The sequence below is a fragment of the Sinocyclocheilus grahami genome, unplaced genomic scaffold (genome assembly GCF_001515645.1).
Source record: "Sinocyclocheilus grahami isolate Dianchi unplaced genomic scaffold, SAMN03320097.WGS_v1.1 scaffold879.1, whole genome shotgun sequence".
Lineage (NCBI taxonomy): Eukaryota > Metazoa > Chordata > Actinopteri > Cypriniformes > Cyprinidae > Sinocyclocheilus > Sinocyclocheilus grahami.
This window is the reverse complement of record NW_015506058.1, coordinates 400072-413870: the sequence shown is the minus strand read 5'-3', so window position 1 is coordinate 413870 and position 13799 is coordinate 400072. Positions and strand designations below refer to the sequence as shown.

At 38.4% G+C, this 13799-nt stretch overlaps 1 protein-coding gene across 1 annotated transcript in view; it reads left to right on the top strand.

The window, feature by feature from the left end:
* The first annotated feature begins 4724 nt into the window (after nt 1-4724).
* LOC107563585 (ras GTPase-activating protein nGAP-like) overlaps nt 4725-13799 on the top strand; it is a 59053-nt gene continuing 49978 nt past the window's right edge. The window contains exon 1 of the mRNA XM_016248474.1: nt 4725-5471. Within this exon, the coding sequence (XP_016103960.1) occupies nt 4937-5471 (535 nt within the window). The 5' untranslated portion in view covers nt 4725-4936. The remainder of the gene's footprint in view (nt 5472-13799) is intronic.

Here is a 13799-nt window from a genome sequence, read left to right as displayed (position 1 = left end):
GTGCTCTGATTGGCCAGCTATCCAGTGTGTTGTGATTGGCTGAATACCTCAAGCGTGTGACTGAAATGTTACGCCCCTTACCATATTGTGTTTCCATGTGTCCCGGCGCGACTATACAAAACCAATAAAATCCATTACAAAGGAGGCATTTGTTGCATCCAGTGGGGACATAATTACTGATTATAATGACTTATACTGTGTTTTTACGCTTTGCGTTGCGCATTGCGCCGCGTAAACATAAAACCATGTCTGCATTTGTGATCGGAGAAATTACAAACAACAAGCGAATCGTCACTGGCAAATTCTTTAAATATAAAAAAACTTACTTACAGGCTGTGAGTCAGAAGCGCCAGACTGTCCTTGCAAAGTTGCAACTGCCCCACTTTATAGAAACATTATGTCCTCTTTTGGAAGGCCAAACAAAGTAGTTTCGCTTTCACAGTGAAACACACAGCGAGTGGCGCCCAGCGGATTCGAGCCCGGGCTGGACTCCGCTTCATCCGCGGTGAAAGCCGATCCGGCGATTGATAGCGCAAAGTTGATTTATTTCCTCAGCGACCAGCACGGATCAGCTCTAGGCATGACAAAGCAGATATCGTCCTCTTTTGGAAGGCCAAACGAAGTAGTTTCGCTTTCACAATGAAACACACAGCATCTCCACAACATGTCGGCGGCGGCGAGAATAAAAGTTACGCCGCCTTTCTTTGCGTGAACATTAGGGCGGTGTGATGCAAATCTTCCCACACAGTGACGTAGACATGTGGGGGCGTGTTTAAACGAGGCGTTTTAGGAGGGCGTGGTTAACTCAACTTTTATAAAGAATATCTCTTTGGATTTGAGACTTTAGTCTTTGCAACTTAACAGATCTTCTTTATGCACCAAGAGCTTGTAACACTCCAAAGAGAAAGGAAAAATTTAAATCGCATCATATGACCCTTTTAATGTCCCTGATAATCTCAGTAGTCCCATTAAGCCACTTGGTAGCTTGTAACTTGGTAGCCAACTTGCCCTTTTTAAAAGCTTAAATAAATCACAAGGGATTTTTATTACAAGTCATAGAATAAAACGGGAAAATATCTTGAGCTTGTGTTAACCACAGACCTTATTTCAGGCGTTTAACCAAACCCATTAAAAAAAACCCATAGGCTTCAGGACGATGGAACCGAAAGTGCCAAAATGCTAAATCGTTTCCGTTTTTGGCCTACAAAAGTATGTCATCCCTGCAACACTCTATTTGCAAAGCCTCGTGTTGTTCCAAGCTTGTATAAATGCCAAAACATATATATTTTGAAGAACATTCGAGACCCTTAACTTTCATTATATGGACAAAGACACTAAGACATGTTTCAAAACGCCTCAATTTTGTTGCACAGAAGAAAGTCATACAAGTTTGGAATGACATGAGGGAGGCTTTGAGCAATGTCAACTCAGCAAATGTTATCAGTCCTGCATTAGCACTTCTTTTAAGCAGTCATAATGACCTACATGTCGAACCGTATTAACACTGAAAGGAAACATGACCTTTGCTCTTTTTCAGATCAGATTGTGCTGTTGATAATGGCGTTTATCTGCATCTCACGCTCGTAGCGGTGGAGTGGGATACTGGTGTTTAATGATTGCTTTCATGCGCTGCCTCCAGGCACAGAACTTGTTTGATGGCTGTAACAGGGTGCTAATTGCTACTGTCCAGACTGGACTTTTGCAGGGCGTCAAAAGGCAGGAAATTGCTTCACTGACTTCAGAACATAGTATAATAATAGAAGCTCATGGATGTCGGATGTAGAGTGAACGTGATTTTATCTCGGCGCTCTTTCGCTCACTTGCATTTAATGCTTTGCCTTGTATGGATGGCCTGCATCAACCAGATGAATGATGTGAAGTTCAATAGCACACACATGTTGTCAAGTTGCATGTCTGTTCTCCACCTGACATTTACTCAATCATCATTTATACCATGTTAAAATACTCGCACTGAGCAACAAGGAGACCAGACTTGAGTTACTTGGTCTAGTGGTACAGTTTTGCAATGAATTGAGATAGGTGGAGTTTTCAATGGCTGATACTGATAATAGGGGACAGTGGCCAATGTAATAGATAACAATGACATGCACTACCAGTCAAACGTTTGGAAACCCTTGACTGAATTAAGTTATTATTATCTTTAAGACTTTCTGATTTAAAGGTTTAGGTTTAAAGGGATAGTTCACCCAAAAATGAAAATTCTGTCATTAATTACTCACCCTCATGTCGTTCCAAATCTGTAAGACATTCGTTTATCTTCGGAACACAAATTAAGATATTTTTGATGAAATCGGAGCTTTCTGACCCTGCATAGACAACAATGTAACTGACACGTTAAAGGTAGTAAGGACATTGTTAAAATGGTCCATATGACATCAGTGGTTCAACCATAATGTTATGAAGCTACAAGAACGCTTTTTGTGTGCAAAGAAAACAAAAATAACTACTTTATTCAACAATTTTTTCTCTTCCATGGCTGTCTACGACACGCGTTCACAAGAGTACCACGACGCATGCGTGTGGTGTTTCTGACGTAGAACCCAGAATTACAAGCAGACAGATGCACACGTATGCCTCGTGGTACTCTTGTGAATGTGCATTGATTTATCCCTTTAAATGGTTGAAATAATTTTGTAGCCAAACTTTGTAGTTTTGTGGTCATTTTATGTCAGTAAATAAAATAAGTAAACAAAATTGCTGTAAAACCAAACACTTGTTTTACCAGTGTTTACCCCATGATCCCAATACACATTATCCATTTAAAAGGCTGTTGGTAGATCTTGGAATTAATTCACTTCTCTTAATCAGCCAGGCGGGCTCAGTAATGATCTAATGCCAATATATTTGTCTTTGATGTAGAAAACTTGCTTAATTTTCTTTCTCTATGCTTTTTATAAATCTGTATGTCAAGGTTTATTCATAATCTTCAGAGGAGTCAATAATGCACATGGTAAATCTCAGCAGAGATTATCGACTTTAATATTCACAGCTTTGACCTTCTGTGCTAAATCTTTTACTCTGGAAATGTACTGCCCAATCCCAAAATCTGGCATATGACAGGGAGTCCTGCTCACCAGCTGTATGTTTCTTTTTAACATGACACAAGGGCATATAGTTTTTACAGTGGCTTGGTTATTTGAATGTAAAACCTGTTTGTAATGTTTCTGATTCAGCTTGTCGCATTGAAAACCTTTTTAATTATCAGCATTGAAAGGATCAGACTCTGAAGGAATTTTCTTCTTTAACTTTCTCACTGGTTCATTGGTTGCTCTTGAGTTCATTGGGCTTTTGTACAGATGTGGGTGTACTGATGTGGCGCCGACATGCTATTGACTGCAAATTTTTAAAAAGGATATGATTATCAGCCTCTTCATGTAATCAAGATCAAAATGACATCCATTGTAACCACGTCTCCTTTTGTACAATACTTTTGATCTTCACACCGTCAATGATGTGAATGTTATGTTGGATATCACAGCTGTGATTCATCATGAACATAGACAAGAGCAATATATAAGAGCATATTAGACCAATCAGAACTAAACATTTTGTTATCCAGAATATGTTTTTTCCCTCTATTGCGCAACAGATTGCAGGGAAATCCCTTAAAGGGGTCTAATTCAACTTTAGTTAGTCTGTAATGTTGCTGTTTAAGCATAAAAAAGATCTGCAAAGTTACAACGCTCAAAGTCCACTTCAAAAGGAGATATTTTATTTAACAGAAATCACTTTTCAAAAACTACAACGAATGACTTGTTTGGACTACAACGCATATTTTCCGGGATTTGTGATATCACAAAAATCTTCGAATGGGACGAGACCTGGTTGAGCTGCACTAGAGAAGGCAACGAGTGTTATCACTATGTCGGAGACACTCTAGCTTTCCCAAGGCAGATGAACTTGGAGTGGTTACAATCATCCGGGTTTAAATCGCGCTCAAATTGATTTGATTTTGACCCAATATTTACACTGAAGCTCGCAGGCGGCTATGGTAAGGGGCGTGACATTTCCCGACCAGGCACCGAGTGCTGCCAATCACAACACACACTGGCCCAGTTAACCAATCACAGCACACACTGACCCAGCTAACTAATCACAGCATATTTCGTATTTCAGAAGGCGGGCCTTCATTTGATACAGGAACTATTCGAGCCGTTCATGCCAGACTGGGGAGAGAGGTGTTGTAATAATGTAAAATATGTGAAAAATAATGTGTTTTTCGAACAACCTAGTATGAGAGCCTGTTGTAGTACACCCCCAAAACAAAATCAAGACTTTGTAAAAGAGCATAATAGGACCACTTTAAAGTTACTGTTTAGTTTGTCTAATTCAGTGAAAGCATTGCTGTTATTTTTAAAATGGTTATCTTTATCACTACCCTGAATTTATACTTGTAGTTCTACAGAAGCCGTATAATGTACATTCTCTCTACCTGACTCTAACGAACCAGATTCACAGACAAAGACATTTTTTGTTCTTACAATTCTACTTTCATGAAGCAGTTGGTGTTGCGCCAACCACAGAGTGGGGCCACTAAATGGGCAGCACATGCGCTGATTGGATAGTGAGGCAAAGTGTTTCTGCGCACACATATATCTGACACCTATTTCCTCCCAGAAACCCTAGCAGCAACCCAGAATCCAGGAAGTGGTGGCTCACCAGTGGATGTCTTGCTCTTTCGCTGAGAGACATTTGCGCAGCATGTTTCTTCAAGGAGATCTCGGGGACAGTGTTATCCGCTATGTCAGGCATCAAATTTAGAGGAGTATGCTCGGATAACTTGGTTAGATCCAGCCTAGCTCATCGAGATGAGACTATGATGCAATTGTTAGCATTTGCAATGGACTGATATTGATTTTGGCTTCCTGCTTCTTGATATTGTTAAGCTTTTTTAGCTTTTGTCTCCTCGTCAACCATGAGTTTACCACGGAAGGCCACATTGGAGGACCAAATGGGGTCAAACCGGAATCCATCACGCTGTTCGTCTGGCAGAGAGAGTGCTCGTCGCTGGCGTCTCCTCAGCAGGCCTTGGCTAAAGCACCGTTCAAATTCAGCCCCTGAGGAGCCCTTGGACACACATGACCGAAGGAACCTGGCTGGACGGGACATGCGCACACAGAGCTTGACATGGTCCAGAAGCAGCAGCAGTATGGCTCGATCCAATCCTCCTATCTCCAGGGTCCACAGTCTCCCGGACCCCCAGAGGGTCACCAACTGTGGTGTCCTCCTGGAGCATCCTAATCTTCAGAGGGACTGGTTATCTCGCAGCTCGACCCCTTTTTTAAGATCTACATCTGAACTGGGGAGTGAAATTCGTACTGAGACTCCAACGCTCAGACGGGGGCTGAGCTCTCAAATGTTTTCAGGGATTCTGCTGTCCATGTCAAGACGAATTAGTCAAATTTTAAATACCTCTCCTGAGCCGGCTGTTGGAGAACTTTCAGAAGACGGTAGGAAATTTGATTAATGTTTGAAGGCACAACTGCTCTACCATTTAGACTAGATTTTGTTTAAATACTTGAGTTTTTCTTTGTCCAAAATGGTTTTAATATTACACCAGTGTAAGTTTTCTTATTTGAGGGGTTGGTTCACTAAAAATGTCAATTCTGTCATTGTTTACTTAACCCTGTTGTTGTTCCAAACTATGTGACTTTCTTCTGCGGAACACCAAATATGATATTTTGAAGTACGATGACAACCAAACAGTTTTGGCTACTGTTTTGTATGGACAATAGAAACACGGAGACATTTCTCAAAACATCTTCTTTTATGTTGCACAGAAGAAAGTAAGTCATACAAGTTTGGAATGATATGAGAACTGTTGCCAAATTTGCATGGCAAGGGTGGCACAGAAGTGCTTCTGAAGTTCACATCTTTACAGTTTAATGTCTTAAATGCACTTACACAGCAATTACATCTGATTCCTAGGGGCTGAAGTGGGTCTGAGCAGGCATTATTTAGTCTGGCTTTATTGCAGCATTCCATCTTTACACTGAATTTTGAGCAGGCACAGAGCAGCCTTAACTTAGCTCTGTAAAGACACCTTAGGGTGAGTAAATGATGAATTTTCATTTTTGGTTGAACTATCCCTTTAAGCGCAGTCTCCACAATGATTTGTTTAAAATTTGGTTCAGTTGTTGAGTTGGTTGAGCACTGACTTTTTCAGATGTGTAGCTGCCATCCCATGTACTGTAAGTGATGGTTTGACTAACTTTAGAATGATACAACACAACGAGGCGTTCATGGGTTTGAGCCAGTCATATTGAGTTGTGTATACATCAGTTAAGGTGATATTACACTGACTTTTTGAGTAACAGGATGGTTTACATTTTAGCCTGTGGATTTTGGTTACTAACAGGGATATGAAAGTTATATATCTTTGAATCATTACATGAAAAAATGGCATATTTTTAAACACATTTTACACATTTTATAGTATTGTATTGTTAAAATTTCCTTGAAACCTTGAAAAAAATTATCAAATCGCAAGCTTTGTTTTGCCAACCTCTCCATTGACCCCATTAGCATTTGCATGTGAAATGGAAATACATTGAATACTGCATCTCACTATCTGAGTAAACACCTTTTCCTCTTTTAGATTCACTTCCCCCTTCCTGCTTTCCAACTTATCGCTGAACACTTCCCATTACTATTTGCATAAATGCTAATTAGCTAGCACGGAAAAGCAAATGCATAAATTTGATACAGTGGTAAACCGAGCAAAAGCATTCCCTTTGAGCTCACAGCCTCCTCACTTGCTCTAATAAAGTAATTATTGCTTTCGGCTCCTCTGGGTTCAATGCTATTCAACCGAGTTTGGAAGTGTGAATGCAGATCCCTGGGTTGGCTTGGAGTTTGTGTCAACAAACCTCGGGGTGACCGCAGGAGTCTGACCCCCTCCTAAGTCCACCTTTTTCCTCCATTCCTTTAGAAATGTAGGAGGCAGCTCACTCACCTCTTTTTGAATGCTAATACGTGTTCCTGCAAGGGTACAAACAAAGACCCTGGGCTCGCCACTTTTTAGCCTTATTACCCTTTGAAAAGCTGGGCCAGAGGTGGTCTGCAAAAGTCATGAGAAAGCACCCTGTGGAAGGCAGAAGTGTACCTTCAATAAAGCCAATTTCCGTGTTAAAGCAGAATGTACTATTTAGGTCTTTCTGACACATTAGTAAGCACAGTTTCCTCATTTAGGTCTTCTCGTCATGGGCTGGTTGCTCCAGGAATGCCCCAGCATGACAGAAACACAGTGGGTGGGGAGAGCAGCTAGTCTTAAACCTGCAGCTGAAAATGGGGCACTGCTGAATTTGCGGTCCCAATGTCGTGCTTTAACTTTGTTCTGTCGAGCAGATATTCCCACAAGAGTTGGTACACAAACCTTTGTCATTGTGCATTAACAGCAAGAGCGAGCAGGAACAGTAAAGACACTTAATCCTTTAGGATGGAAAGTGCTGCCAATAAAGAATCAACTGGCTTGAATATAGACAGAGACTGTCAATTTATTTATTTATTTTATTAATTATTTATTACACTTTTTTTTTTTTACAATTTTGTTGGGTCTTGAACAATGCCAAGAAACAACTGTTCATAGTAAAATGAATGTTTTTTTTATTTTTAACATGTTTATTCAAGTGAAAAAAGAAGGAAAAATATTATACTTTCATTTTCAAAACAACCATGTTGTTGTTGTTGTTATTTATTTTTTTCTATTAAATGTATTAGTATATAATAATAATAATAGTAAATATTTAATCAGTTAATAATAATAAAAATAATAATAATAATGGCTTTGTCTAATTAGTTGTTGTTAAAACAGTATGACAGGATCATAAAACAATAGTGGTTTTGGGTGTGAAGCATATACACAGGAGTTAATGCAGGAGTGGGGGATAAAAGGAAAGATATGCAAATGTTCCAGGCATGCTGACGGCAGCTTATTTAAATATGTAACAAAGTCTGTCAGTGGCGGATTGTCGTTCTTGTGACTTGAACAAAAGAGCATGCGCTTAGTGCCCTGCCTCTTGCACGGTCACGTCTGTGACAATGGAGGAAAGGAATACCAGCACTGCGAATTATTTAACATGACAGATGTCAGACTGTGAGAAATGCATGACCTCCTTGTGCGACAATAACGTTTGATGAGTGTAAAAAAACACGTAGCCATGAGCTAATTGCACACAAATATAAAGAAGTGAAATTGATTTTCCTCACCACGTTTTTTTTTTTTTTAACATTGCTTTCAGTCCTGATAAATGTCAATTTAAACATTGACTGAATTGCACAATAATGTAAATGATTCCAATACAAATGAAGTCGAAATGTTATTACATTCAGTTTATTGGGTCTAGTGTCCTAACCTGTGCCTGCCTGTGTAACTCATCCCTCAACAGTATGCATGTATTTAGAGGGGCTCAGCTGGGCAGAGGGCATGTTTTGTGGGCGTAGTGTCTTTCTGAGCAGTGTGGTGTTTTAACTTCTACAGGGAGTTACAACTGACTGAACAAATCCAGCCTTTGCGATTTTAGGAGGAAGATGTTTGAGTGTGCAGATTAAAGGGCAATAGCGATGGTGTGTCGTCTCAGAGCTGCTTCGCTAGAGTGGCACGATGGTAAAAGGCTTGTGACGCTGATGATGTGAATTATGAATGACACGAAGCACTCTCCTGTCACTTCGATGGTGCAGACCCACTAGCCTTATTCTGCTGTTTGCAAGCATTTTGTGTAATTTTGCTTTAGGGAAATGACCTGAAAGGACACCTTTTATATTTCTAAACGCTGTTAATGATCATTTAAAGAAAAGGGGAATCCATTTAACAGCAGGTGTTTTTTTGGGTGAGTTTGACTGGCCTGGCCTGGATTTCAAAATGGATTTTTGTTTATATTATATTATATTATATTATTATTTAGTGCTGTCAAACGATTAAAAGAAACAAACTCATCTACATCTTAGATGGCCGGAGTCTATGTAAAATGTTTAACAAATGTTTTATTTTTCGATAAACTATTCCTTTAAGTGAGAGTTAAATGGTGGAAAAGCTCACCTAAACGTAAAAATCTGGTAAATGAGCGTGGACAAATATCCAGTATGTTAAAATTAAAATCTCTAATCTTGCTTGATGACCAATATGTTACCGATATGTCATGCATCCCTACTAGTTTTTGTGTGGCTGAGCAGTGTCTTAAGTCGCAAAGTGTTTATATTTCTCTATGGTGGCGTGTTTGAGGTCATCATGGGTAAGATGACAGCGCTGCCCCACCTCGCCCCACAGTCAACAGCTGTTCCTCCCAGGCCTGACCAGTCCCTGTTAGATTAAGGATTCACCTGTCCCAGCACATCACATCCTTAACCAACCGTGTCAAAACAAAGTCGCAAATTCCCCTAAGCATTCCCACTTTGTTCCTCCAGCTGGAAGCTCCACAAATGCATCCTCGCAGAGCTGCAATCATAGCCCAATCTGTTAATTGCAGTCATTTCCTCTCTCTCTGTGGACCCAACTCCCCCAAACTCCCCAGACACCAATTAAAGCTGCTAATTTGAAGGGCTTATGAATTGCCATCCCAGAGTGAGATGGCTGTGGATGCATCTGTGGTGGGCTTACGCTGAATCTCTTATGATCTGCAAGAATTTGAGTCCTGCACTTTGCCCTGCTTTTAACTCACAAAAAATACCATGATATTGTTGCTTTTGGACACGTACAGTACCATGGTAATGGCATTTGTTTCTGGACATATGCCTTGTGAAAGCGCAATGAAAATTCAACTCGGGTGTGTGTATTTTGTCTGTTTTATAATGACTTCATATATGGCTCATTCAGTCAGAAATTAGAGCCCTATATAAGATTATATTATATTATATTATAGGTTTATATTTTTGGTTTCTAAGTGTATTTATTAAGTTTATTGAAGTAAACAATTCACTGGATTTAACCCAAAAAAAATCCATTGTTGTGTATATAGATAAATAAAAGAATAACAAAGTGCAGTAAAACTATTTGTGCTACAAACCAGTGTGTTTATGAAAATATGATAATACCACTTTGGATTATCGAGCAGCATAATGAGCTGATTATACAGCTAAAAATAACTAGAAGATGATGGCACCAGAAGCCATTCAGGTTACAAATGACTATGCGCAGTTTTGCATCAAAAATGTGTATACGCATAATGCAATTCTTAACAAAAAAATAGGCACAACATTTTTTTATTATTGTGTATTTTTAAAAGTTTATTATTTGAATATACATACTATATATATATATATATATATATATATATATATATATATATATATATATATATATATATATATATATATATATATACATATACACAAACAAAATTGGTAATAATATTAACAACAGAATGACATGTTTAGATTAAATGACCCAAATCTTCGAGACTATGGAAGTCCAGTTCTTCCAAATAGATAAAGTAGCAGGCTTTGCGTAATTAGTCCGTGCAGAAGACAGTTCCAGTGTGTATGTATATATAAAAGATTTGTCATACCACTCACTGCTGTATGATGTATATGCTGAGCGGAAGTGCTAGACAGAAACAGAATTTTTTTTTTTCAGTTCTGCCATTAGTCTGTGGTAACAGTGGTAAAACATTTGCTCTTTTATAGTTTCATATGGACTATTTATATAACATGAGACGAGCCGTCAGTCAGGGGTATATGGGCCATTTCTGCACCACACCTTCTCGCTCTTTTCTCTCTTACAGACACTCTCTTACAGTGTATTACATGCACACTATATCACACACACTTTCCCTGTGCTGACTCTTGTGTTCTTCCACAAGAATTGTCAACCTGCTGTGGCCACACCCCTCCCTCTGTACTCAGGCATTGTTATTGGACGGGCTGTATGTGTTTAAGGGTTGTTGTGGAGACCAGGTGGTTGGGTGCTGTGTAGGTTGGCTTATGAGAGGGCAGGAGGGTGACGCTCCACAGCCTCCGCAGCTGAGCGACACAAAGCATTTTCTGTTCTCCTTCGCAATCTGTTTGTGTGTCAGGGTGTGCACACACCTGGCAAGCACTGTGGGAATTTGGCATTAGGACGTATATGAAACTAATGAAAGTCCAACGCGATGAAAAGACTCATTTGGGTGAAAGACTCATGAAGAAACAATTCATGTTTCTAAACTGCGCAATAGACTGGATGTTTGAGTATCTGCTTAATAGTGATGTAATCTGATTCTTTTAATGTACACTGAATGTAGGGTTGGGAATCAATAGCCCTCTTAAACAGAACCAGTTCCATTGAACAAAACAAGGACAATTGATTTTATATTGAGTGGCATTACAATAAGAAATTGTTTTTGCTGAGCTTGCAGAATGTCTTGAAATTGATAGAAAAAAAATAAGGCTGTAGAGTGAAACACAGGCAATAAAAAGACACAGATCTTTCTATTATGGTGTTCTTGCTGGTTTCATACAACCATTCATAGAGGTGCGTCCACATCAGTAAGGATAGGTAAATAGTCTGTTTTATAATTTCAACCACTTTGTGTGGCTGTTTAATGTCTCTGTAATGGCAGCGCTAGTGTGAGGGCATGTAATATTGTTTAAATAAATATATTGCTTTCAGAAAGCTACTTCTTTACTGAAACATTAAAACAGACATGACATTCACATACCTCACAAATTTTCATGTACGTGGAGGGCTGCTCTTCAAAGGGTTAGTTCACCAAAAAATGACAATGGTCATAATTTATTCTCCCCCGTGTTGTTCCAAACCCATACAAATTTTTGGAACACAAATATATTTAATATTCTCTTAATTTTTGTCCTCCATTGCAAGTCTGCATTGCAACCAGTATTTTCTTCTGAACAGACATGTTCGCTATGATATAATTTAAGATTTATTCATATATAAATATTGTCATGGATTACTTCTACAATAACTGTAACTTTGAAGCTTGAAAATACTGATTATCTAGACTTTCAAGGGATTAACAAAAAATTATGAGAGAAAATTAAAAATATCTTTATTTGTGTTCTAAAGATAGACAAAAGTCTTATAGGTTTGGAATGACATGAGGGCAAGTAAATTATTTTTTTGTGTGAACTATTCCTTTAAGAAAGGAAGACCAAGAATGATGACTCTCCAGATCAGACAACTCCAAAGGTTTGAGTTCTGCCATGAAAAACACAGCCACCAATGGTTTACATAAAATATGAACACGTAATCATACTGTTGTTGCATCAAAATGTGAAGTAAACAGGCAGGAGACAAAAGAAACATTTATTTTCTAAAAATAACTCTCCTATACCTCTGGCTTTCAACATCTACAAAAACAAACATACTTTTACTCTTAGTAAAAAAAAAAAAAAAAAAAAAAATTTTTTTTTAAATAACATGATGGAATTATGACCTTTACTTGCCTTAAACCATCTTTCCCTCTCTTCTGAAGAAGCTGAGAAAATCGCCTCCTCACACATGCAGGGTTCTGTGTTGTTAACTCCCGGCGCGGGCACAATGAATACACAAAGCTCAACAAAAAAAAAACATTTTTTTTTAAATGATAACATGATGGAATTATGAACTTTACTTGCCTTAAACCATCTTTCCCTCTCTTCTGAAGAAGCTGAGAAAATCGCCTCCTCACACATGCAGGGTTCTGTGTTGTTAACTCCCGGCGCGGGCACAATGAATACACAAAGCTCAACAAGTCTGAAATATAACATGCAAAACATTACTTTTAACAATTATCACTTCATCAGCCTCAGAATAATTAGGCTAGTCTTTATTACATAACGCCGTTTCCTTTAGGAAACTACATTCAATTTAACAGCGAAAAATTTGTAACATGTAAATATGTTAATAGCCCTCTCTTAACACCTCAAAAAATATAAATATTGTAAAATCTTATGTAAATATGACATGTTTTATATTTGAAAATCAAAAAACAGCAAATACAATTAGCAGCTATATGCACTTTTTTTTAGCATAAACATTCAATTAATATTAACATGAATCCCTAATAATAATAATAATAAATCACTTAAGACAACATATTTTTCGTCAGTGATAGAAATATGATTTAAGACGGTAGTGTAAGCAAGTTTAGTTTGAAAACATTTAATAGTAAATAAGACACAATTAGACAATATTTGAATAAAATAATAATAATTTATTTGCAACAATAATTTATAAGCTCTTTTCAGAACATTTCTGCCTTCCATGAAATCTCAAAATACTACCGGACTCGAACAATGAATGAGGACTTTACATTTTTTATCTTTACTTACCATAAAGCGTCTTTCACTCGCACTCGCTTCCATCTGAAGACGCTGAGAAAATGGCGGCTTCTCGCACTGGTGTCGTCCGGATGTTAACGTGACGTGCGTGCTCTCTTTCACGTCCGCATTCCCAACCCAGCACTGCTGGGTTATAGATCAAGACCAATTTTCAACCCAAATTGGGTTAAAACAGCCCAACGTCCTTACCCAGCGGTCTAAACCCAGCAATTGGGTTGAAAAAACAACCCAGCGTTTTTTTAGAGTGTATCTTCAGTCTGACAGACCATGTATTGATTGTTTACGATCATTGGACAGACCGAATAATTTTTTTTTTTCCCCCGCAGTAGTTACTGCATCATCAGAGAGAATCGCAGTAGCAGAATACAGTCGAACTACCTTATTATTGTTCACAATAATAATAATAATAATAATAATAATAATATCGGTCGAGCTGCAGCTGATCAGCCTTCTAGCTAGTTAAATTTTTTATTTTAATTTTCTTTTCTTGTTTCACACTTGCCCGACCGGAAAAATAGCCT